At 42.8% G+C, this 27,596-nt stretch overlaps 1 protein-coding gene across 1 annotated transcript in view; it reads left to right on the top strand.

Annotated features, from left to right (window-relative positions):
* Nucleotides 1-27,015, top strand: part of MTREX (Mtr4 exosome RNA helicase) — a 1,888,266-nt gene extending 1,861,251 nt beyond the window's left edge. The window contains exon 27 of the mRNA XM_044063928.1: nt 26,730-27,015. Coding sequence (XP_043919863.1) covers nt 26,730-26,782 — 53 coding nt within the window. The 3' untranslated portion in view covers nt 26,783-27,015. The remainder of the gene's footprint in view (nt 1-26,729) is intronic.
* The last annotated feature ends 581 nt before the right edge of the window (nt 27,016-27,596 follow it).

Raw genomic sequence — 27,596 nt, 5'->3', positions numbered from 1 at the left:
ATTTGTTTCTCCACTCAAGTCCTGGTGGAGAAACTATGACAAATCGCACAATCCTCTTGGAGGTGAACTGCTTCAAGGCAATAAACACATCTGAATTGGACGTTTTTCTGTTGCATTTCTCGCACCTCTTGAAACCACAGGTGCCCTTAGAAGTTTTGTCAGCCATTATGAAAAAAGAAAAGGCCTAGTAGACAAAAAGAGATAAAATACCTGTAACTGCCAAAGGTGCAACAGTAAAATTCAAAACAGTGAAGCAAAAATCCTGTGACACCACCACAGAGACGTACAAGTACACAATAAAATCCTTTTAATGAACAGTTGAAACTCAGAGTAGAAATGTAGTAAAACGTGTTAAAGTTCCCTTCAATATCCAAACGATAAGCGCTTTAGGATTTCTCCTTCACATCGTATATGGGAAGTAGCAAACTTTTAATTAAAAAGAGGAAGATAACCAATCAGATATGAAATAACAGGCAACGCCTCTGCTTGCAGCCAATAATCCTCATCCAATCAGCATGAATAAAAATGAGCACACCTTCCATTTAGCCAATCACAGCGCCTATCTTTCAGCATAGGTCTCAGCGGCACTATTGCATTTAAGCCGGGTGGTTTATCTGCCATTAACTTGATAATCTATTTAGTCTCATTTTTTTCAGTAAGGTTAGAGATATCACCTTGCTTTAAGTCCTGATACGTAGTTTGAACATCTTTGAACTTGAAACTATGTGCAGGAAACTATATTGTGTGTTCAGCAAGGACATTCTTTGTGTCCTATTACGGATATCACAAAGCTGTCGCAGAATTCTGTCTTTAAACCTCTGATCTGTTTTTCCCACATAGTATGCATTACAGCCTTGACAGGTAGCACCTCCCAAACTCTCGAGCTAGCCTTTACCCATAATGCTTCTCTCTAAATTACCTTAGATCAAGTTTGGCTATAATAGTGATAGACAAGAAGCAACAAATAAGAGACCAAATCTGTGTCTCTATTATGAAGCCAGTCTTTAGGAATATTCGGTCCACTAAGAGTGTATTGCAGCCTACATAACGTGGGAAGAAATACTCGTGGCCTTTCACAGGATGGACAAAATGATTAGATGTATCAATGCTTTTACATGTTAAGCACTTGTTACCTTGAAAGGTTCCCTTTTTCATTCTCACAATGGCAGGTGGATAGCCATCTTTGAGACATAGTAAACGTTTGATGATGATCTTATTTTTGTAAGTGAACTTGGGCATCTCTCCTATTATATTACAAAGTTTGGCATCTTGCGTTCTGATCGGCCAATACTTTTTTATGATGTCAAAAACATGATTGTTATCATTCGCAAAAGTTAAATTCAAGTTAATTCTTTGATCATCTCATCTAGTGTTTGCAAGAGGCGTACTGTTATGTCTCAAGAAAAAAGGAAATCCTTCAGTTTTTCTTAAATCAGTTAGCTTATCTGTATTGACAGCAACATCCTTGACGGAATAACCCCTAGCCAATAAATTAGATTGTAGATGTCTGGTTTCCTTCACATAATCAGAGTCTTCAGTGCATAGATGAGAAATTCTGGTTAGCTCATGTTCCATGATATTTTTGGGAAAATGTTTGGGATGTAAACTGCTTTTATGCAAATAGTGTTTTTTTTCAACATTTCTATGTATAGTAGTCCCAGTTCTTCCTTCAGGATCAAAAAATATTCTTACATCAAGGAAATCCATTACTCTGCATTGAGCTTTTGTGTGTGATGATGAAAAAGGTAATAGTCTCATTTAGGTAGTTCACAAAATCCTGTAGCTAAGGTCACCTCTCCACAACAGAGACATCATCGACAAAACGACCATAGTATATCACATTAGAAAACCAAGGGTTAGTAGAATTCAAAACAGACTTGTTTTCCCATTCAGAGAGAACAAGATTCGAATAACTATTGGCACGTGGTGTGCCCATGGCAACTCCCCAACGCTGCCAATAGGACTGTTTGCCATAGAAAAAGATGTTGTTTTCTAATATTAATTCAAGTAGAGTGCAGATTAAATCAAGATTAAAATTATGTGGTGTTCTTCTACCTAAGTTCCTAATAGACTCGATGCCATAGTCATTCGGAATGGAGGTGAAGAGACTACAAATATTCATAGTTACAAAAGTGATACCAGTATGTTCAGTTAGCTGATCAACTGCTGCGCCAAACTGATTAAGAAAGGTTCCAGTATCTTTCAGGACCGTCGGAATATTCACTAGAAGTGTTCTTGGTTCTTTTTCAACATACATGGATAAAGGTTCAGTGATCCAGCCATGACCAGCTACTATAGGTCGTAATGGATGATTTGTTGTGTCTGTGGATTTTAGATAGCCCTCCAATGGAGGGTATAGTGGGAAAAGAGAAGTCAAAAAAATTAAAAAGCACTTCACTTAGACGTCCTTGCATCAGGCTATCATATAAATCATCTTTAAACCTGGAGATTCTACATTCTAAATCATTTACTTACTCTCATGTAGGTTTTTATCATCACTTAGCATGGATTCCATTGCATCCCGATACCAAAGTGCATCTAATATCACTATGGCTCCACCTTTTTCGGAGGGTTTCAATACAATCTCCTGATTGGTTTGTAGCTGTGATAGCGCTTCCTTCTCTTTCTTAGTGATATTGTGAAACAGTGATGTGTTTACATTCCCTTGCCTTAATTTCTCTGCTTCTTTCACACAAAGTTTTACAAAAAGGTCCACTGTGGGATGATTGGTAGGAACAAAAGTGCTAGGTTTTTTCAAAGCTGTTCCCAAAGGTTTCAGTTGATTACCAGTTCCTTAAAGTACATTCCTGCCGAAATATTTTATGTCCAATACAAATTCACATAAATCAGATGAAAGGGGAGGGTATGAAAGTAAGCCCTCCATTTAATAGCTGTACTTCTTTACTAAGATTAACTTTAGATAAATTCACTACTAACTGGGAGTGTTGATTTATGTTAACTTATTTCTCTTTCTCTCTTGGCTTTTGGCTCTGGATTGCCGTTGCCAAGTTTGAGTAAAAAAAAAAAACGGCAAATTGTGTATAATGGGTGCATGTTGAGCATTTGTCTTGGTTTTAGTGCCGGTTAGAGATGCTGACACCCTTTCTCCATCCTCGGACACATTAATCATCCTTAATTCATTATTGTTAGTAGCAATAGGCTGATTTTCTCTAGCTGTTCAATAGGCTGTTGATTAGTAATGCGCGGCCTTTCTTCTTTGGGCAATTCAAAGATTGTACATTTTCTAAAATCCGAGATATCTCTGGTTAGTTTTTATATTTTCTGTCGTCTCTGTTTATTATAAGTGTTTAAATTAAACTTTAACATCTCCAGTCTATTAAGGCATGGCTCAGAAAGATCCATGCTTTCCAGTTGGGTTTGTTTCAGCTTAATTTGATTGGCTATTTCCTCCTCTTCCAGTCTAAAAAAATCCACTATATCAGCTGCATGTATTTAAAGCTGGTCTCAATATTTAACGCTTGCCATTTGGCAAGTAGTTCTGGAAATTTGTTGCAATAGCTAGGCATGCACTTGATTCTCATGCCTCTTGGAATTACTTTGTAATGTAAACTAGCTTCAAGGTGGAACCGTTGCCACTGTAGTCTCTTGAGACGGTAAGCAGCGGCCTCCACCTCGTACAGAATATTGTCTAAATTTTCATTATCGGGAGAATTGGTACCAAAAATACTCTCCTCAGATTCAAGTTTAAAGACAGAAGTGGATTAGCATTCTCTGTACTGTTTACTATTGACATATTCAATCTAGTAAAGTCAAGCATATTCTTGTTCTTCTCATTAACAGAGTGTAGCACATCAGTAGCTATGTGCATTTACTTAAGGTAAAGGAAAACAAACAGGAGGTAAAATACCTGTAACTGCCAAAGGTGCAACAGTAAAATCCAAAACAGTGAAGCAAAAATCCTGTGACACCACCACGGAGACATACAAGTATTTTATGTCTTGTTTGTGTTTCCTTTTTGTGCTCTTTTTTATTCATGCCGATTGGATGATGGATTATTGGCTGCAAGTAGAGGCGTTGCCTGTTATTTCGTATCTGATTGGTTATCTTCTTCTTTTCAATTAAAAGTTTTCGACTTCCCATATACAATCTGAAGAAGGAGAAATCTGAAAGCGCTTATCATTTGGATATTGGAAAAGGAACTTTTATCATGTTTTACTACATTTCTACTCTGAGTTTTAACTGTTCATTATAAGGTTTTTATCGTGTACTTGTTCGTCTCCATGGTGGCGTCACAGGATTTTTCCTTCACTAGAAGACAAAAAGTGACACACACACCGAAAGGGAGAAAAGTAGAATCAAAAGGGAATCTCTTGATGATCTGTAGTCCTATCTCACCTACATTCTTTCATTTGGGATCGGAGCCGATCCCCTGCTCCAACTCGGCTTATTTACAAGCTGGAAGTCTTTTAGTTGGCTCGTGGCTAGGTAGGTATCCCGTGGTGCACCAGTACAGTCCCCAGATCTCATTTGCCACGTCCACAATTTCGGTTGTGCTTCTCTTTGGCTCTGGCTAAGTGTTGCATTTACTTAAACCTTTTTCTAAAATTTTGCATCTGTTTAGTTTGACATAGAAACTGTTGCTGTATTAGTCAGTTAGCGTAGTTGCTATTAGCATAGTTAGCTTTATACTTGTGCCATTTGATGCAATATTTAGCCTTTTGGCCTTTTGACTTAGTACCGGTATGCTGTGTGCTGGTTTTTGTGTCTTCATAGACTTTTTGCGCTCTGTTAGACTGTGTGTTGTTAGTAGGCTAGTCTAGTTTTGTCGGTTTCCCACTTGTTGAATTGTTATCTTTAACAGAACTACATTCTGTTATTTCTTAGTCATAATGAGTGTTTTGCAGATTTCCGCTTGTTTTGTTGATTACAGTTAACAGAACTAGGTTCTGTTTTCCCTTGTGATATTACTGTTAGATTGTGTGAAATTCTCTACTTACTTTAACTTTCTAGGTCTGTTTTAGTTAGAAGACCTCGTTTCTTTGTTTCCTTTTCTGCCCGGGCTAGCCCCATTTACGTTAGAGGACCTAGTCCTCGTGGTCTTTCTCTTTCCTGCAGGGCTAGTCCCATGTAAATTAGAGGACCTAGTCATCCTCCTCCTCCTCCTCCTCTGTGTGTGTGCTCATTTCTGTGAGAATGTCTAAAGAGAGTAAGGATCATAAGGCATCTGGCTTTAAGAAATGTATTAAATGCTAACAGAGGATGTCTATAACGGATGGCCATGGTAACTGCGTGTACTGTTTGGGGGCCATACATTTACAGGAAACCTGTTTATTTTGTCATGCTTTCAGTCCTAGCGTGTTGCAAGAGAGGAAAAACAAGCTCATCCTAAAAGGTCGTCTTAAACCTTCCTTTGAGGAAGATGTGTTAAGCTCTTCCTCCTCTTCCAAATCTACAAAGAGAAAGTCTAAGTCCTACCCCCCTCTCACCCCCTAAAGAGCCCATCTCTATACCGGAAGAATGCAAAATTCCTGTAATCACGGCTGCACAGGTAAAAACCACTCTCTCCAAAGCCAAGAACACAGCATCCATGGGGACCAGACAACATCCCTGGCTGTGTTCTACACAAACTGGCACCCCACCTAAGTACTATGTTCAATCATAGCCTCACCTCAGGCTTTGTGCCTGCTGAATGGCGCACAGCAACGGTTATCTCACTCCACAAGGTGGGAGCCACCACAGACCCCGGGAACTACCGCCCCCATTACCTGACGAGCCTGGTCTGCAAGGCCATGGAACGTATCATCATGGTACTTATAAACAAAGACATTGGTGATCTCCAAACTCTGGACCCCTCCCAGTTCGGGTTTGTAAAAGGCAGATCATGTCTCGTAAACCTTGATAGACTTCTTTGAAGCAGTCACCAAAGGCGTAGACAAAGGTAAGGTGGTTCACACAGCCTATCTAGATCTTGCCAAGGCTTTTGACACCATCCCCCACTCTGGGATTATAGATAAACTCACTAAACTAGGTATAAATCCCTAAGTCACAAGATGGGTTGCCAACTGGCTCAGTGACAGAACTCACACTGTAAAAGTAGCAGACTCCAAATCCGACTTCAGACCAGTGAGAAAGTGAAGTACCACAGGGTTCAGTCTGGGTCGGTCCTCTCCTGTTTAGTATCTACTTCTCTGAAGTACAGGCTAACACAGAAGGTCTTTGGCTAATGAAGTTCACAATGACTGCAAACTAGGAGCCATAATCGAAACTCCTAACGATGTGGTCATCCTACAAAAGGGCCTCACTGAGACAGATGCCTGGTGTCAAAGCCATGGCATCAAGCTCAATGCCAAAAAGTGCATTGTCATCCCCTTTGGTAAAAACTCTGTACCCATGAACTACAACATAGGCGGTAGTATACTTAACGAAAGTGTGATGAGACCTTGGGACACAGGTGTACAGTAGTCCCTCCTGTGATAATCACATTGCCACAGTAGTCAGGAAATCCTTCTACGTGGCACACCTCATCACAAAAGGTTTCTCATCCAGAAAAAAGAGGTCATTGTTCCCCTCTACGGATCACTCAGACCCATTATAGAGTACAACGCCCCTTTTGGTATGTACCTCACAAGTCATCTACAACAACTGGAAAGGCCGCAGAAATACCTCACAGAGGATTACCGGCCTCAAACAGATGCCCTACGCAGACTATCTCAAAAAAGTCCAGCTTTATTCCGTCGCATATCGCCTACTCAGAGGTGATCTCTGCCTAACATAAAAAGCCATGTCAAACCCAGAGTTGTTGGACATGCTCCACTTAAAGAAATCCCAATCCCTCCGAGCTACATACCCTAGGGACCTAAACCTTGTCACCACAATAAGCAGAACATGCCAGTGGGATAGATTCCTGTCCCAGAGACTTCGCATACTGGAATATACTACCTATCTATATCAAACAAAGCTTCTCATTTTCACTCTTCAAGAAAACTCTTGATTGGATGGGAAATAGGAAATTCACTCCGGGGATCACCTCTGTGGCTCTGCTCGACAGTGGCACAGGAAAATAATTTTATTGGGTGGCAAAAGCCAGGGTACCTTTTTGGCTGGGCTTGTATAGGCCCCAGGGTCGATAGCCTAGTACCTACCTATGAGGCCCTCCCTGGCACCGGCTGGTGTCTCGGAGCCACCTCTTAAGATCACCAAATCAGACAAGTCCACTGTCTCCTTGGTTCCACAGACTTCGGTGCCAATTGAGAGCAGTACGGTGATTACTTAGTCAGTTCCAAGTATTTCAGAACCAACCACTGAGACCATTTCACGGAGCCGGTCTATGGATCCTCTACCGGCCTCCTCTGTATTAAAATCTCCAATACCTCAGAGATCTCGCTCTCCTACTCGGTCTTCCAGGAGTTTATCGGAAGATGATGTGGAGAGGGTAGTGCTGAGACTGTTGAAGTCATCTCCTTTGCCTAAATTGCTGTTGGCTCCGACCCAGTTGGTTCTGGAGCCACGTGAGTCTGTTCAGCCCTCTGCAGTCATTACTCCTCCGAGCCATGCTTGCCTTTCGGAGTCGGAATGTTTGGTACCACTGGTGGAACCTTCGGTTTCAACTCCCCCTGTGGCTGTGTCGGAGCAGAGTTCTGCTCAGACACACTCTGAGCCGTCCGTTGTGTCTAGGGACTGAAGCTCCCCGGTCGGCCCCAGCAGGGATGCTTGGAACCGAACTTCTTTGGTTCCGAGTCTTCCTCTCGGCGCGTTTGCTAGGGTGAGTTCAGACTCTGTCTATCTTTGAGATGATGGCTCTGGAGCCGACGGCATCCTCGGTCTCCTCGGAGCCAGGGAGGTCTTCGAAGCCGGAGAGGTCAGCATTCGAGATGTAAGTGTGATGTCTCAATCGTCAGCTCCTACCCGAGGTACCGACACTCTTCCCCCTAAAGCACCTACTTCTGTCTCAGTTCCTACTCCTTCCGTGGACAGCAGAGACCCTCAGGAGCCACCGGCTGGTGGCCCCCACTCTTCCGAGACCTCCCCAGAATGTCCATCTGAGGAGCCCCCACGGAAGAGAAAATGTAAGAGGAAGCATGTTGACTTCTTTTGTTCATCCGCCAAATAAGGAGTCTCGAACGATGGACAGATACGGGAAGCGTATCTTTTCTTCAGTGGCATTTACCCTTAGATCTCTAAATTACCTTACTCACTTCATGAGGCTTCAGAGAGATCTCCTTAGAGTTAGGAGATTCTCTACAAGGTACATGTACTGAGGGAGTCCCTGACAAGGTTTCTGCCCAGTTGTCCACCTTGAACTCTATCGTCAACTCTTCCATGTAGCTTATTTCGTATGCAGCCAATGGAGCGAGTAGAGCAAGCAGGTTCAGTAATTTCCCTAAGGCGTCATTCCTGGATGTGTTTGTGTAACTTGCGGAACCGTTCAAGTCTCCCCTTACCGACGCCCCCTTCGGTTCCTCATTGTTTGGACCCAAGGTAAAGGACACATTCACTCGGTGTGAGCAAGAAGGGCAAACGCTCTCTACCGTGGGGTTACGTTTTACTGTTCCCTCTAGACCATACCCTAAGGGTCAGAGGGATGGTAAGATGTGGTTCAAGAAGTCTCAGAGGTTTTTCCAGGATGCACAGGGTGACTCCTCCTTCAGAGGCAGAGGAGGAAATGATAGATGGCACCCTAGAGGCAGGGGTGGTCCGCAAAACCAGGGAGGTCATGATCCCTTTCGGGGACGGCCTTACCAGCGCTCCTGATGTGGGGCCCGACTGTGCTTCTCTGGGGCCGGTTGGGGGTCACATTTCTTTGAATCCAGAAGCCTGGCTGGGTATCACTCAACACAAGTGGGTACAAAGAATTATTACCAGAGGTTGTGTCATACCCTTTTCTCTTTCACCTTTTGTTCCCAAAAAGTTCCTGGATGTTCCACCCAATCACAGGGATCAGGCAGCTGTGGAGGTCAACAAGTTGCTGTCAAAAACAGTCATCCAAACCGTCCCAGCAGACCAAATAGGATCCGGAACTTACTCCAGATTCTTTAGTGCCAAAACGTACAGGGAACTGGAGGCCCATTCTGGACCTCAGCAGATTGAACAAGTCAGTAAAAAAGACAAGTTCCGGATGGTGCCACTGCAGTCTATACTCCCGTTGTTAGGGAAAGACACTTGGATGTGCTCAATAGATCTCCAAGACGCCTACTACCACCTAAAAATGGACAGGGCATCGAGGAGTCACCTACGCTTCCGGCTGGGAGCCAGTCACTACCAGTTTTGTGCTCTGCCCTTTGGTCTCACCACGGCCCCCAGGGTGTTCACCAAATGTATGGCAGTAGTGACAGCTCATCTGAGACGTCAAGGATTCCAGGTGTTTCTGTATTTGGACGACTGGCTCTTGACCGCCCCCACCAGCCATCTACTTCTTCAGACCAGGGCTGCTACTATTCAGCTTTGTGCCCAGCTGGGAATTTCTATAAATTGAGAAAAATCTGCCTTATTGCCCTCTCAGTCTGTGATTTTTATAGGCGCAGAGATAGACACAGTAGACATGTTAGCTCATCTTCCTGCTGAAACGGCACAGAATCTGGTTCTTCAAATTCGGTGTCTTCTCACCTTATGAAAGGTCAAAGCCAAAATTATTCTGCGGCTTCTAGGGACCATGGCTTCCACCATATTACTAGTGCCACTAGCCAGGCTACACATGGGATTTCTTCAGTGGATCCTGTCGTCCCAATGGTCTTTTCAGCACCTACCATTATCTCATTGCATTCTGCTGACAGAATCTTGCAAGAAGGATCTCCTTTGGTGGACACTGCCCAATCAGCTAACCACGGGCACTTCATTTGTTCCTCACCAACCTGTTGCCACAGTGACCAAGGATGCCTCACAGATAGGGTGGGGGGGCATTATCTTGGCAGGACTGTCCAAGGCACATGGCAAGATCATGAGGCTCACCTGAATATCAACGTTCTAGAGATGAGGGCGGTGCTCCTGGCATTGCAGACACTTCACGACCTTCTGAGTCTGGGGACTATTGCAATACAATCAGACAACATGTCGGTGGTATGGTATATCAACAAACAGGGTGGAACCAAATCTTACCCACTTTGTCGAGAGGCTATGCGAGTTTGGAAATGGGCAATATCGTCCCAGCGTTTTCTGGTGGCAGTGCACATTCCGGGGGCAACCAACGTGATAGCCAACAAGCTCAGCAGGGCAATCCTGATGCCTTACGAGTGGTCTCTGAAATAGGAAACAGCGGAACAGATTTTCCACAAATGGGGACAGCCTTGCTGCAACCTCTTTGCCAGTCCAATCAATGCCAAATGCAGCAGCTACTTCTCCCTCATCCCCCCTCCGGGGGAGTCACCGAGTGACGCACTTGTACACGATTGGCCCCTGGGTCTCCCTTTCATCTCATTCCCAGGCTTATTCAGAAAACGAAACGGCTGGAAAGCAAACTTATCCTCATTGCTCCTTACTGACCTCGTCAGGTTTGGTTCCCCTTTCTCGGGCCTCTTCTAGACAATCCTTGGATTCTGGACCCAGCTGCAGACCTGTTGACTCACATGTCAGGTTCACTTTGTCCCTCCTTACACACCCTCAGTTTGACAGCGTGGCTGCTCCAGTTCCATCCCTAGTCAGGCTTCACGACTTCTCACCCTCTGTGACTCATTACTTGCGTCTTATAAACCTTCCACTAGGAGACTGTATTCCAGTAAATGGAGAAGATTTTCTGGGTGGAGAAAATTAATGTTGACCCTTACACTGGCTCCATTCCAGTGGTTTTGGAATTCCTGTCTGAGCTTTTTCACCAGCGATCTGCAGCTGCCACTATCAGAGTTCAATTGGCAGCGATTTCAGATTTTCATCTAGGTTTTCTAGATTCTAACCTGATGTCACATAAGCTGTGCAAAATTTTCCTTAAAGGTGCCACTTTAAGACCCCCCTTTCAAGAACCTGTTGCCTCATGGGATCTAAATTTTGTGTTATCCAAATTAACTTCTCCGCCTTTTGAGCCTTCTCATTCATCATCTTTGAAATTCCCGTCTTGGAAGACGTTGTTTCTGGTGGCTATCATGTCGGCCAGACGGATGTCAGAGTTGCAAACATTGTCTGTAAAACCAGTTTATCTGATTTTTCACAAAGACAGGGTGTCCCTTCGTACTAATCCCTCTTTTGTCCCCAAGGTCTGTTCCCATGCCATCTTAAATCAATCCATAGAACTTCCTGTGTTCTTTCCAAATCATTCCAGTGCAGCTGAATACAGGTTCCACCAGCTGAATGTCCATAGACAATTACGTTTTTAAAAGAAATCAGGAAATCAGATCAATTATTCATTTCCTTCTCCGAATCCAGGTCAGGCTTACCAGTTTCCAAAGTAACTCTCTCTAACTGGATTTCTAGCTGTATAGCTTATGTTTACAATTCTGAGGGTAGACCTTTACCCTTTAAAATCAAGGCTCATTCTACCAGATCTCAGTCTACCTCTGCAGCCTTTCAAGCCAGGGTCCCACTTGATAATATTTATGCAGCAGCTACGTGGGCTACCCCTCATACTTTTATTACTCTTTACAAATTGGATTTAACCTCCAGGGGTAGAGCATCATTTGGTTCCACGGTACTCAGGAGTATTTTTCCTTGAGCCACCCAAGAATAAGGCACTAGGGACATTGTCCCATACGTAAGAATGAAGGTGAGATAGGACTACAGAACATAAAAAAGTTATGTACTTACCATAACGTTCCATGTTTGTAGTCCATCTCACCCTTCATTCTTATGAACCCACCCTCCTACCCCCAGCCTGGAAGCACCTGGAGACAGAAAAGCATTATTATCCTTTTTTTACGGAGACCTTTTAGTATTGGCTTCATTGGTATTTTTGTTATTTATCAAAGTTAGCAGCAAACCAGATCTGGGGATTGTACTGGTGCACCATGGGATACCTACCTAGCCACGAGCCAGCTAGAAGACTTCCAGCTTTGTAAATAGGCTGAGGCGGAGCCGAGGATCGGCTCCGATCCCATATGTAAGAATGAAGGGTGAGATGGACTACAAACATGGAACGTTGAGGTAAGTACGTAATTTCTTTTTTTTTAGGGGGTTTTCTGGGAGTAGAAAGGACAGAGGAAAAAGAGATTCCAGTTAATGGTAAAAACAGGGATAGAAAAAGTGCCTACAATAGTACTGGGAAGAACTACCTGATGATAGAAAGCGGGTAGGGGGGAGAGAACTCACATGCACACTAAGCTCTAGAGGAGCGGGTAGTAGAGGAAAAGAGAGACCAAAAGGATAAAGGCATTAATAATAAAAAATAGAAAAACTTACAAAATATCACCAAGGCTTGAGAAATAGGAACGGACGTGTCTGACACTTTGAAGTGGCAAATGAGATCTGATGTAATTTAGAGATGAGCATTATGGGTAGAGCCTAGCTTGAGCGTTTGAGAAATAAACTGCTGAGTCAGTTCCGGGGCTCGGAACCAAGCCCACAGTGAAGGATTACGTGAAGATTGACAACATCAGATCAGCTGTTAAAAAGGGATAATTGGTAGGATAGATAAAATACTGCACAGCAACTGTAAGAGTCCGTTGTTGGAGTTTAGAAAAGACTGATGTATTGGAAAAGCCATTTTCAAAGAAACAAGGGGAGGACATATTTATGGCTTCTAAGTATGCAGCAAAGTCCAGGTTTCGTATTTTTACATGAAAGAATTTGCATAGGTAATTTTATACCCTAAGCAGACTTCAGTGAATGTTTCCTCAGGTATATAGCAAATGTTGGAGGTGTGATGGGAAAGAAAGAGGTAACTAGGAACACACATTTTTGAGTCTTAACGAGATGGCAGATTTTTAAAAATTCCTTGCAGAGTAATCTATCAGAAAATTAGGGCAAGTAAATGGCTGTAACTAAAGAAATAGTTCTTTAGAGCTAGGACACAGGATCTGAATTGCCTGGAACATAGTAAGGTCTTTTTAAGTTTAATTTTTTTGGCTACCAAAAAAAGCAATTACTAGAAGATGAAAATAAGTCTAAACCAACTGTATTTAAACTATTGAAAAAAAGGAGATGGAAAAACTGGAAGAGGGATCTTTAGAAAACAAAAGTATGAGTTTACTCAGAAATAGAAATTGGGGGAACAGAATGTGCAGAATCATGTTGAGGAGGAGTGAGGTTTAAGGAAGGGCAGGAACTGAGCATATTGCGTAATGTTGGGCTGTTATAAAGAATGAAAAAATATGTATAATGTACGTAAAAAGGAAAATGTGTTGGTGTGTGTGCTTTTCTGTTACTGAATATTTTCCTATATCTTAAGTGATAAAGGTACTGAAAGTTAATTTGTTGTCAGTCAGTGATAACACCTAGGAGTTTGAAGTGGTCGACTATTTCGAGAGAGGTGTTATTACTGGAGGTAATGGTTGTGTGTTTTTTTTTCAGATTTAGATGGTTTCTTATTCATAAAAGTCATGAGTTTAGTTGTTTTTAGCATTTAATATTAGGTTTACAGATTTTGGCCAGTCTGCTAATTGGGAGAAAACTCTTATTTCTTGAAGTTTATTAGTAAAATAGACATGAGCTGTAAGTCTGGAATCATCAGTGTATTATACAATTGTTCAGTAGTCTGCTTTATTTATGTTTGTGAAAATGTTGAATAGAAGCGGGCCAGGAATTGAGCCTTGTGGAACTCCAAGGTTAATGCATAGAAAAGATGAGTAGGTGTCTTTCCAGAGTAAATATAGAGTCCTGTCTGAGAGAGAGCTGGTAAACCATGATATAATGTGGGGTGAGTCAAAAAGTATTGAGTTCTGTGAGCAGAGGTTTGTAGGAGACTGTACAAAATGCTTCAGAAAGGTCCAGAAACATGGCCGTAGTTAGTGCTGATTACTTGATTGCAGGCTGTATTAAGGAATGACAGGAGGGCTGTCTTTGTACCTGGTCTGGAGCCATGTTGTGTTAGGAGAAAGTAATTGGGTGGTGTAGGAGTCATCTGTAAACACATTTTTCTAATAATTTTGGAGTGGGAATAGATTGACAATGGGTTGATGGCTAGAAATGGAATGGTCTTGGCCATCTTTATGAACAGGGATGATATACTGTTGTTTCTTCTCTAGTAGTACATATTCCTGTGCAATGGATATATCGATAAAGATGGCTATCAGAGTGGCTTGTTTGGTTTCAGTTTGCAGAGCAGATGCTTGATATGAAAAATTCGGACAGGGTGAAGGGTAAAATTGTTTGAAAGGCTGTCATTTGGATTTAGTCTGTTATTGTTCATAGTTGGTTAATTTCCTGGGAGTGGGTTGTTATTAATGAAGTTAGTTGGTTTTGTTAAGGAGCTGGCTGCCTGGATAAAGAAATCATTCATTTTCCTTGCAGTTTCGAAATTGGTTTCACCTGGGTTTGAGTCTTATGTGGTTTTGCTTGTCTTCATGAGTTTATTAATGGACAATAAACCAAACCAGTGGTCTGAGTGCCCAAGGTAAAAACTGGTAAACCTGAAGTAAAGGCACACACGGAGCTCAGCAAAAAGGACAACTGCTTTAATGAACAAGCACAAAAACAATCCACAGCAAGCTAAAGCACAGCAAACGAAATTGCAAAGCACAAGCAACAGCACAATAACGCTGTAAAGTTAATCCACATATGTTTTCGTCTCAATAACTTCATCAGATACCTAACCTCTCTTCCTTTGATGAATAAATAAACTAATCTAATTCAAATGAAACAATGAGTGAACAAATTCAATTACACATGCAAAATGCATTAAAATCCATGAACCTTAAAGGTGAATGAATCTAAAAGTTGAAACCAAACGTATATATAATAAATAGATATAATAAGTAGATATGTATATATATTTTGTTATATTAAATGCTTCAAACATAAACCTTAGTCAAAATTGCTTTGTTAAATATTAGTATTACCAGCACAAACCTGGAATGCTTCTAAAAATGTTTTTTTCAAAAGCAGAAGCTAAATTGAATCCAAAATACAATGAAATAGCACCATCTTGTGGAAATTAAATGCATGTTCATCTTGTTAAAAGATAAATACATATATTATTAAAATAACCATAAAATGCTTGCATATATAATATATAAATATTTAAAAATATAAATATAATAACATGCTATAATTTAGCTGATCTCAATTTCAGCACAGGTTTCAAGGATAACATTTGATTTAAACCAGGGGCAGAACTTGCATCAAGAATAATTTGCCAATATAGCTCCCTATATTCCAACCGAGTCTCCCAAGGCCCTCCCCTGGGGTCTCGTGGGACTACTTCTATGACAAAAAATGAAATTTAGCTTTGCCACAATTGTTTTGATGTTTAAACAGAGCATTATTATCTTTTCTTTTCCTTATTTCATATAAATGCTCGTAAAATTCTCTGCCTCAATTTCCTCTCAGTCTTGCCAACGTAAAAAGAGTCACCGATTTCACATGTAGCAATATAAATCACCCCTGTGGTATTACAGTTGGCAAAATTTTGAGTAGTAATATACTTGTTCCTCTTTTTCAAAAGAATAGAATCACCTTCCTTGATGTTAATGCAATATGGGCAACGCCTGCATTTTCGTGTCCCTTTTTTGTTGTTGTTGTTAGTGGGGTTAAGGAAACTTTTTAGAAAAGATATGTTTTCTAATGCTTACTTGCATTATACAAGCTCTCACCCACATTTTCAAAAATGAGCAATAGTTAAAGGTCAGTTGGTGAGAGCCAGTAGGATGACGTCAGACGATCAGGATTTTAATATTGAATGTGAATTTAAGAGTATGTTTGGAGCAAGGGGTTACCCAATAGATCTCCTAACGTCAGTTATTGTAGAGGTTAAGAAAGGAAGAACAGGAAGATTTGCTCCAGTTTTAGGTGTACTACATACATTGGAAGTACAAAATATTGAGGCAAACACTGCTATTGCCACAACTTTAGAAAAATGTTTTCATTCTGCTGTGTTTACCACTTTTGACGGTGAGAGTAATCTGGTGAGAAGTATTCTTAGTAAAGAATGGAAACAATTTGCCAGTTTGTCTGATTTAAATCATATCTTTGAAAATCCATTTAAATCTGTATATAGGAAGGGATGTAACATCAAGAATATACTGGAAGGGACAAACTTCCTTAACCCCACTAATAACAATAACAATAAAGGGACATGAAAATGCGGGCGTTGCCCATATTGCATTATCATCAAGGAAGGTGATTCTATTCTTTTGAAAAAGAGGAACAAGTATATTACTACTCAAGATTTTGCCAACTGTAATACCACAGGGGTGATTTATATTGCTACATGTGAAATCGATGACTCTTTTTACGTTGGCAAGACTGAGAGGAAATTGAGGCAGAGAATTTTACGAGCATTTATATGAGATAAGGAAAAGAAAAGATAATAATGCTCTGTTTAAACATCAAAATAATTGTGGCAAAGCTAAATTTCATTTTTTTGTCATAGAAGTAGTCCCACGAGACCCCGGGGGGAGGGCTTGGGAGACTCTGTTGGAATATCGGGAGCTATATTGGCAAATTATTCTTGATGCAAGTTCTGCCCCTGGTTTAAATGAAATGTTATCCTTGAAACCTGTGCTGAAATTGAGATCAGCTAAATTATAGTATGTTGTTATAATATTTATATTTTTAAATATTTATATATTATATATGCAAGCATTTTATGGTTTATTTTAATAATAATATATGTACTTATCTTTTAACAAGATGAACATGCATTTAATTTAATTTCCACAAGATGGTGCTATTTCATTGTATTTTGGATTCAATTTAGCTTCTGCTTTTGAAAAAAATATTTTTAGAAGCATTTCAGGTTTGTGCTGGCAATACTAATATTTAACAAAGCAATTTTAACTATGGATGTTATGTGATCCTATCTCGCCTACATTCTGTACTGATGGGTTCGGAGCCGATCCTCGGCTCCGACTCAGCACGCTATACTATAGAGCGAAGTCTCTAATTGGCTGAGCTATTCTACATCCCAGGGTGCACCACCACTACTTCCCCAGATCTCGTTTGCCGCTTGATAGCAATAGACGTGGTCTCGACTTGGCTGGGCTAAGTACTCTTTACTGACAAGTTTTCTGTCAGAATTTCTCTAATTTTTCCCCCAAAAGCTGTTTTAACAGCTACTTATTACTTGTTGAGTGTTTTTTGTGAGGAAAGTTGTGTGAATTTTTCGTAGCGTTAGGTTCCCGCTTTTACTGGTAGGGGTTTCCTCGCGCTCTAGTTCAGGCTTTTGTGTTGTAAAAATTGTCGTTAAATAGTTTGTGTGGTTCTTGTTCCTCTAACATCTAGGTCCTGTTTTAGTTAGAGGGGCCTTGTCCTCGCGCTCTGTTAGAGCGTTGTTATAGTTTTACCTGTGTGTCTGTTTCTGAGCTTATAGGCAAATCCTGCTTAAGTTAGAGGGATTTGGCTCTCTGAGTGCTTAGTTTTTTGTCCCTAGTTGGTTTTTGGTGTCTTTCTAGTGATGTCGAAAGAACATAGACCTTCGGGTTTTAAAAAATGTACCAAGTGTGGGTACAAGATGTCTATAACGGATGATCACTCGTTGTGTGTTTATTGCTAGGCCTAAGCACCTTCAAGAGTCGTGCAGTGTATGCCACGTGTTTTCTTCCCGTGTCCTCCAAGAGAGGAAAAACAAATTGATATTGAAAGGGATGATCACCCCTTCCTTTGAGGAGGCTTTATCTTCTTCCCCCTCTCCTACCAGGAAGAAGTCGTCTTCGGCTCCGACCAGTCCGTCGGAGCCGACAGCAAAGAAATCAAGGCAGGCTTCTCCACGGACTTCGGAGCCGAGGTTGGAACGGTCTGCCTCGGTGCCTCCAGCCTAGACTCCTCTGTCCTCAGAGCCGAGCGCTCGAGCATCGAGAGGTGGGTCACCTTCTTCGGCTCCAATGGTTTCGGAGCCGAGAAAGGTCGCACACTCAGACTCTTCTACCTCGCGCCGAAGTTCCCGTCGGCTCCGAGGGAAATTGCTGTGCTGGTGGGAATCTCCCTCGGCGCCGATACTACTGGAGACTATTCGAAGCCGGTCCCCCAGTCTTTCGGAACCGGCGGAGAAGTCTACTCGGGCCCGATCGGTCTCTTCTCGGTCCTCGAGGATGTCCGATTCGGATATTGACAGGGTGCTTCAAAGGCTGTTTCGGTCTCCAGTCTTCCAAAAGTTAGTCTCGGCTCCAGCCCAGTCGGCCCCGGAGCCGATTGTCCACCCTGTTGTCTTGGTTCCTCCTCCAACAGCCTCGGCACTGTTGGAGTCGGTGCTGGTGGAGCCGGTGGAGGTTGTCGGGTCGGCTCCGACCCTTACTCCAACCCCAACCTTCGGTTGGAGTTCTGTACACGGACCTCCACGGTCGGCCCCGGGGGTGACGCTTCGGGTCCGATGCTTTCGGTTCCGAGCCTCCCTCTCGGTGCGTCGGCTGCAGGAGTGCCTTCTACTGTTGTGGCCTCGGGGGTCGGACCTTCCCAGGACTCGGGGGGGGGGGGGTCCGGCCTTCAGGGCCATGAGGAGTGCTTTAGCCAAATCTTCCTTGGTTACCTCCACCATCTCTCCAACACCTTCCCTTGGCATGGAGACTTGTTCCTTTGTTGTCCCCCTGTCTCAAGACAGCGGAGCCCTGGGGCCTGAGGTCACCCCCATTGGGGATTCCTCCCTTCCTGGGGGTCCTTCCGAGGCTTCTTCAGAGGAACCTCCCAGGAAGAGACAGTGTAAGAGGAAGCACGTCGACTCGCCTGATGAGTCTCTCACCTCGGACACCGACCTCGATGATGCGGAGGGGTCCCCCAAGTCGTCCTCGGATGATGTCTCCTTTGTGGACATCTTAGAAATCCTCAAGCAACGAGGCGACTGGCAGTCCAAACCCCCTTCCGCTGAGGAGTCGGTCTTCCTCAAGGCCTTCGGGGCTCAGCCTTCCGCCTCCTGGGTGTCTCCGCCCTTCTATGAGCTCCTGGATTTGATCTCTCGAAGGGCGTGGGAGCACCCGGATTCTGTGGAACCGGTGCCAGCTCGCCCGAATAAATTTGTCAGCCCCCCCTGAAAAGGAATTCTTATCTAAAGGTGTGGCCGTAGATGCCCTGGTGGTGGCATCTGCTACCCAGCAAGATGTGGCAGAGGCTTCGACGTCCGTCTATCCTCCTAATAGAGTCCAGGAGTATGGATCGGTACGGGAAGCGCACCCTTACTCCAGCAGCCTTTACTTTAAGGTCTCTGAATTACCTGACACACTTCACCAGACTACAGAGGGATCTGGTCAAGGAGCTTTCAGATACCCTCTCTGGTAACCTACCTGAGCAGTTGGCCCAGACGGTTAGCTCTCAGCTGGCTACCCTGTCATCAATATCGAACTTGTCCATGAGGCTCATTTCATATGCGGCCGAAGGGGCGAGTAGAGCGGCGGGTACAGGTGTTGCTCTACGGAGACAAGCCTGGCTCTGCCTGTGTCATTTTGCGGAGGCCTTCAAGTCTTCCTTTGCCGACGCTCCCTTTGATGGGTCCTCCTTGTTTGGACCCAAGGTAAAGGACACCTTGACCCGCTGTGAACAAGAGGGTAAGACTTTGACTGCCGTAGGGGCACGGTTTTCCACTCCCGGCCTTATCCCAAGGCTAGAAGAGGGGGGAAAATGTGGTTCCGCAAATCTCAGAAGACTTACCCCTCACAGCAGGATGATCCCCCTTCTAGAGGCAGAGGGGGGGGAATTTTTCAGGAAGATGCCGTCCCAGAGGCGGCAGAGGCCCCCGCAACACTGGAGACCGCGAGTCCTTTCGTGGCTCCTCAACCTTCCAGCATCCCTGAAGGATTGCCCGACTGCGCCGCTCCGGAGCCAGTCGGGGTCGTTTTTTGAGGCACCTAAAGGCCTGGGAGAATATCACTCAGGACCGATGGGTGCTCCGGATCATTGCCGGAGGTTACAACATCCCTTTTTCACAGCCCCCCCCCACTATCCCGGAAAATCCCGGACCCACCACCCAGTCAACGGGATCTCGCAGCCATCGAAATTTCAAAGCTGCTTCAAAAAGGAGTCATCCAACCGGTCCCCGAAGACCAGACCGGATTAGGGACTTACTCAAGATTCTTTTTGGTGCCAAAAAAGACCGGGGACATTAGGCCCATCTTGGATCTCAGCAAGCTCAACCGTTCTGTCAAGAAGTCCAAGTTCCGGATGGTCACCTTACAATCCATTCTCCCGCTGCTGGAGAAAGGTGTTTGGATGTGCTCCATAGATCTCAAGGATGCCTATTATCACATCCTGATAGATCAGGCGTCCAGGAGACACTTGCGCTTCAGCCTGGGAGACGGTCATTTCCAGTTCCGTGCACTGCCCTTTGGTCTCACCACAGCCCCCAGGGTTTTCAGCAAATGTTTGGCGGTGGTGATTGCTCACCTGAGAAGTCTAGGATTCCAGGTGTTTCCATACCTAGACGACTGGCTCCTAACTGCTACCTCCAGGCGTCTGCTCTTGCAAAACCTAGCAGCCACTATTTCTCTAGGCAACTCCCTAGGAATCACCTTCAATTGGGCAAAGTCTGTGTTGTTGCCATCTCAGCGCATACGGTTTATTGGGGTAGAGATAGACTCAAAGCAAATGCGGGTCTATCTTCCTACGGAGAGGATAGAAACATTACAATCACAAGTCCGAGCATTGCTCTTCAAACGCCGAGCCCCAGCAAGGATGGTCCTACAACTGTTGGGTTCCATGTCGGCTACCGTTCTCCTAGTCCCCTTAGCAAGATTGCACATGAGGATTCTCCAGTGGCTCCTGTCAGTCCAGTGGTCGTATCAGGATCTCCCTCTGTCACCTCATTATAATCACGGAGACGTGCAAACAGGACCTCCGTTGGTGGCTTCTCTCCTCCAACCTGGATCAGGGGCGACCCTTTGTTCCTCCTCCTCCAGTGGCCACTTTGACTACGTACGCCTCCCAGACGGGGTGGGGGGGACATTACCTGGGCAGGTCAGTCCAAGGCAAGTGGCACCTCGACGAGAGTTCCCTACACATCAACATACTGGAAATGAGGGTGGTGCTTCTATCGCTACAAGCACTACACAGCTACCTCCCCCAGGGCATGATTGCCGTTCAGTCCGACAACATGTCAGTAGTCTGGTACCTGAACAAGCAGGGAGGGACCAGATCCTACCCCCTTTGCAGAGAGGCCATGAAAGTATGGGGTTGGGCTGTTGCAACCAACCGTTTCTTGGTAGCAACACACATTCCGGGGAGATCCAATGTGATAGCCGACAGACTGAGCAGAACTATTCTCTCCCCGCACGAGTGGTCTCTGAACGACAGAGTGGCATCTCAGATCTTCAGGAGATGGGGAACTCCTTGTTGCGACCTCTTTGCAACTCCCCTCAACACAAAATGTCTACAGTTGTTCTCTCTCACCCCAGTTCCGGGGGGGGGGGTTTCCAAAGGACTCCCTAGTCCAAGCTTGGCCCACCGGCCTGCTGTACGCCTTTCCACCGGTCCCCCTTCTTCCCAGGGTGATCCAGAAGGCGATTCACTTACAGTGCAAGATGATTTTAGTTGCCCCATACTGGCCTCGTCAAGTCTGGCTGCCCTTTCTTCGGAAATACGCACTGGACGGTCCATGGTTCCTGGACCAGGTTCCAGATCTCTTGATCCACCAGTCGGGACAGCTTCATCAGTCCCTTCACTCATTGAGGTTAACAGCTTGGCTCCTCCACTTCCGACTATAGTCAGGAACCAGGTTTTGGACTCTGAAGTCATACATATCTTGTCCTCGGCCCACAAGAATTCGACTAAGAAGATGTATAATAGTAAATGGAAGAGATTCGCCATTTGGGCCCAACTCCGGGGATTAGATCCCATTACTGCCCCGGTGTCTGAAGTTTTGAAATTTTTAGCTTCCTTATTCAATCAAGGTTCTTCGGTCTCTACCATTAAGGTTCAATTAGCAGCTATTTCTAATTTTCATGAAAGTATAGACCCACCTTTGATGAACAATAAGTTGTGTAAAGCCTTCATGAAAGGTGCTGGGCTGCTCCGACCTCCGATTTCTCATCCCACTCCACCGTGGGATCTTAATTTCGTATTAGGTGCTTTGACCTCTTCCCCCTTCGAACCGGCAGCAACTTGTGGCTTGAAATTTCTTTCTTGGAAGACTGCCTTTTTGGTGGCAATTACATCAGCCAGAAGAGTTTCGGAACTTCAAGCCCTGTGTCAAACCACCGTACCTGGTTTTTCACAAGGATAGAGTATCCCTCAGGCCTAATCCATCCTTTGTTCCCAAAGTTTGTTCTAGTTTTTGTCTTCAACAGTCATTGGAACTCCCAGTTTTCTTCCCCAACTACTCAGACAGAGCGGAATATATCTTCCATTCATTGGATGTTCACAGGCAATTGCGTTTCTACTTAGGACGCACCAAACACGGAAAACAGATCAGTTGTTTGTGTCCTTTTCAGACAATAAATTGGGCAAAGCCGTCACGAAGGTCACTATTGTCAAGTGGATCAGAGACTGTATCAGTCATACTTATTTTCTTTCTAATAGAGAGCTTACAACCACTGTGAAAGCTCATTCTACAAGGGCTATGGCTACTCGACAGCCTTTCATTCCAAGCTTGCCATTAGTGACATTTGTGCTGCGGCTACCTGGTCTTCTCCTCACACCTTTATTTCTCATTACAAATTGGATGTGGCATCTCGGGGGTGAGCTTCCTTCGGTTCCACAGTTCTCAGGAGTGTTTTCCAGTGAGCCACCCAGGAATCAGGTGCTAGGGACGCTGTCCCATCAGTACAGAATGTAGGCGAGATAGGATCACATAACATGTTTTAGTTATGTACTTACCATAACTTTAGATGTTTGGGATCCATCTCGTCTACATTCCTAATAACCCACCCTCCTTCCCCCTGCCTTGGAGATTAGAAGAGACCGGACGGTTCAGTTTAGCCGTTTCATCTTGAAACACCTGGCAATGTTATTTCAACTGTCTGTGACTGTGTGCATGTGTGCGGACAAACAAGATCTGGGGAAGTAGTGGTGGTGCATCCTGGGATGTAGAATAGCTCAGCCAATTAGAGACTTCGCTCTATAGTATAGCGTGCCGAGTCGGAGCCAAGGATCGGCTCCGAACCCATCAGTACAGAATGTAGGCGAGATGGATCCCAAACATCTAAAGTTATGATAAGTACATAACTAAAAGTTTGTTTGCAGCATTTTATATAACAAAATATATATACATATCTACTTATTATATATATTTATTATATATACTTTTGGTTTTAACTTTTAGATTCATTCACCTTTAAGGTTCATATGTTTTAATGCATTTTGCATGTATAATTGAATTTGTTCACTCATTGGTTCATTTGAATTAGATTAGTTTATTCATCAAAGGAAGAGAGGTTAGGTATCTGATGAAGTTATTATGACGAAAATGTATGTGGATTAACTTTACAGCGTTATTGTGCTGTTGCTTGTGCTTTGCAATTTCGTTTGCTGTACTGCTGTGATTTAGCTTGCTGTGGATTGTTTTTGTACTTGTTCATTAAAGCAGTTGTCCTTTTTGCTGAGCTCCGTGTGTGCCTTACTTCAGGTTTATTAATGGACAGCCAAACCTGTTTAGGGTTATTAGCAGTAATTTCTAGGTTGTGGTAGTATGCTTTATTTTCATTTTGTACTGCATACTTGGTTTTGTTTCTTAGATGTCTGTACTGTTGGAGGGTTGTAGAAGAGTTTAGTTTTCATGTTTTTCGAGCTTTGTCAGTTTAATCAGTTTGATTTCTTAGGACAGCCAGGGGCTGGATTGCTTTTAACTTTCTTTTTATGTAGGTGGGCTATTCAGTTATGTATGGTTAGAAAGATGTTTAGAAAATGGTGTTATCTTGGGTAAGGGTTTTAAACGGTTGCCAGTTACATTGTTTAAGCAGGGAGTTGAGGTAAGCAGGACAGAAGTTTTTATTTGTTCTAGTCCTGATATAGGATGCACGTTTTGGTAGTTAACCAGATAGTGTAAGTAGGGTTTTAGTCAAAAAGAGTCAGAGACCACTCTGGAGTGGAAGATGTAGATGGGGTTACTTTTAAGTATCCAGTCAAGTAGGCTATGTTTGTCGAGTCTTGTAGCATCAGAAATTATTTGATACAGGTCATAGGGATTAGTAGATGGAAAGGGATTATTTTTTGTTGTATTGGTAGTGATGTCTGTCTAGATGATATTCGTTACCTTGCGTAATTATATCTTATTTGAGAGCAGTAGTTAGTGTACCCCTTCAAGGCTATCGAAGTTTTGGGTATTTAGTTTGTGGAATGTAAATGGTGGCCAACTGAATAATTTTTTAGGAGCTTTCATGTTAAATAGCAAGACATCAGAATTATTAAAGGTTGGTAGTGATAGTGTTTGGTGTGATGTCCAGATTATTTGCATAGTTAACCCGCCTTTTTTTAGTCTGTCTTTTCTAATCTAAACTTCTGCAAGGAAATAATCCCCCTCTACAGACTACTCTCTACAAATATTAAAATCTGCTCTTTCTAGCCAAACAACAATCCTCTATAAATGTTACAAAGTAAATTAGGTTATAGCCTGGTAGAAGTGTGGTTTCATCTGGGATTGTTGCTTTGAGCCATGCTTTGATTGCAAGGATATCTGGTTTATTATAACCAATCCATGCATATGACATTGGTGTCATTTGTTGCATATGCTTCTAACATTAATGTGACAGATTTTGAGGGATTGAGAGCAGTGATTTGTTTTATGGGGTGAGGTGATTGTGCTAGTGCCAGGATTTGGATGAACATCACTGCAGAGGTATAGCTGAGCTATGAAGTTTTGACTTGTAATAATAATGTATGATTTTAGGCATCGCAGTTTATGGTCTTTGTTAAAGCAGGAGGTTGTTTGTATACAATTAAAGTTTTTGGAAGAGTAGTCAATTGTTTGGGAACTGGAGTTTGAGTTAGCCCAGTAGAGGGTTCCAGTAGTTTTGTAAAAATGTTGGCCAAGATCTTTATTTGTTGGGTAACTTACAATTGGGAGAAACAGAAGTAAGGGGGGTAGTATACTAATTTGTTTCATACTTTGTAACAGTTATAGAGGATTGCTTTTTGGCTAGAAAGAGCAGATTTTAATATTTGTAGAGTGTAGTAGAGTAGTCTGTAGAGTGGGATTATTTCCTTGCAGAAGTTTAGATTAGGCAGTGGTTGTAATCTGTTGGATATGTGTTATGTTGCTTTTAAAGGGGGTGGTGATTTATGGTGTGGAATGGCAGGTATTTAAATGAGAGATCAGGAGTGGCTTGGGGAATTAGGGGTGGGAGGGGAGCAATGCTGGCCACAGACTGGCTCACGTGCAGGAGACTGTTAACTTCCAGTCATGATGTAGTGGAAAAGCTGTTCTTGTATTTTCAGCAGTGGCAGGTTTGCTTTGATGTTAAATTTGCAGGTAGGCTGAGAAACCTTCATTTGCTGTTATAACAGAGATGCAAGCTTGAAACTGTTACTGCTCTGTATCTTAACAGGTCCACTGACATAGGGTGATAAAACACTGACTGTGGCCCAGGCAATCCATGTTCACTTGGTAGCTTGGACTTTTTTTTGGAATTGGTGTGTGAAGGAGAGGTTGGGGGGGTGGAACTGTCCAGAACCACATGGAGGAGAGAGAGTGATACAAAGGATGGCCTAAGGGTGTATGTTCAGCCACCAGGCCTCAAAACAATGGTAGACCTCATTGTGGGTTTGCAGGAGTAAGCAGTTGCATAGGGAGGGTATAGAGGCTCCCATGGTGATGAATACTGCACATCCCTAGCCCAAGGGAAGGGTTAGGACCTATGATGGCCTCCATGTCTCACCATCATTGTGGAGTACCCAAGACAGAGGAATGAATGGGTTTGGATGATATGAGAAAGGGCTAGATTTCAGAATGCACTTGGGGAGTGGGGGGAACAAGCAGAAAAATATATTTTGTATTTTTTAATATTACTTATTGAGAGTTGAGGTTTCCTTTTTTGTGTGTATTTCTTTTCATTTCTCCCTGCCATTTCTTGCAAGCGAGCAAAGACAAAAATCTTATTATTTGGCTGGTTTGGTTTCTTAAAAATGCACATTCTATATGTACAGGATTATAAAACAGAACCACCACTCCAACATGAAGCTAAACTAACTTAAAAAGAAAAGTTTGTTGTATTAAACCGAATGAAAGTGCTAAACTATATTGTTTGGTGTTTGCAGTGATTTATTTGTCCTCACTTCACGTTTTTCATTTTATATGTACAGCATATTTACACTTCTGAAGTTTATGTATCATTTCATTTCTTGCAAAAATTATCAGGAAATTGCAGTACTCTGCTTGATCTGTAGTCTGTGAAACCTTTGCAGTCCATGTGCCATCTGGAAAGTAATGCTCAGGTTATTACAGAATGACTTGTCTGAATGCATGTTATTAGTAGTTTAGTTCCTTACTTATTACTGTAGTCCAGTATCAAGGCAAATTTGGATTTGCAATTCTTTTTTTTTTTTTTTTTTTTTTCCTGTTACTGCACAGTCCCTGACTGTACTGGGGAACCCAGCAAAAATGACACGTTTAACCCATGTCATATTGAATATTCCAAAATGTTATATTCCTCTTCACGCTATACTTGGACTGCATGGTTGATGAGGAATTCTGGCACAGCTTGTCATTATAAAAGTTAGGACTGATATGGACTGAAAATATTTTTTGATTTAACTTGACACATTAAACATTGCTTTTTCTGCAGTCTAGTCGTGCTAAAATTATAAACTAATTTCATAGGCTTGTTCTTCTCTGTCAACAGGCATCACAAAGATCAAGAGAGACATTGTGTTTGCTGCAAGCCTTTACTTATAAAGATGATGTCATGCTTGGACACCACGTTTTAATGTTTTTCACCAGCAGTGAAGATTCTGCAAGATGGATTACAACTCTTGACTTCATGTAATAATTTTAATGGACAGGCATCACCACTTTATCAAGTTTTTATTTCCTTTTAGGTCTACAGTGACCTCAAGCATGCTTCAAACAATCTGTACATAAAGAGCATTGTTTCTTATTTTAATAAAAAAAAAAAAAAAAACATTAAATAGATTGTATAAGCATTTTATTAAGATGAGCTGCAATCACAGATATTCACTGGGTTCTAAAGCCTTTGCTTATACTCACAATAATATAGAGTGGAAAAGGGGGTGTGTCTGAATTGTTTACATGTATGTACACATCAATAGTGAAGGAATACAGCAGCATCAGTCCTTTAAAGGCATTTTGGTTAAGAAAGAAGAGATGTAACCGTCTAGTCAACATTTTTCATTGCAAATGTCTTCCATTAAAAAAAAAAAACCTGAGCTCACAGGATGCATTTATCAGTCCTCTAAGGCTGGTGATTGATGCCATTATGATTACCACTTGTTGCTTCATGCAGTGCTGTGTATGACTTTTTTTAATCTTTGTCTGTAAACTCCTCTCTAACTTTGAAGAAGTTGGATACATGCAGCATCTGAATGGGATACAAAACATGTCTCAATTAACTGATATTGGTGGATTGTAATGAAAGATGCCCGAGTGGTTTTTTATGGTTAAAATTTTCTGAAAGGGTAGATCTGAAGTAGTTTACTTCATTTGATCTTCAACCTGTGGGAATATGGATCCGTATCGGATCCGAGACTGC

This window comes from Protopterus annectens, chromosome 2.part2 (assembly GCF_019279795.1).
Source record: "Protopterus annectens isolate FY-2018-M chromosome 2.part2, PAN1.0, whole genome shotgun sequence".
Classification (NCBI taxonomy): domain Eukaryota; kingdom Metazoa; phylum Chordata; order Ceratodontiformes; family Protopteridae; genus Protopterus; species Protopterus annectens.
Note: the sequence above shows the minus strand (reverse complement) of the source record. Positions and strands in the feature narration are given on the sequence as shown.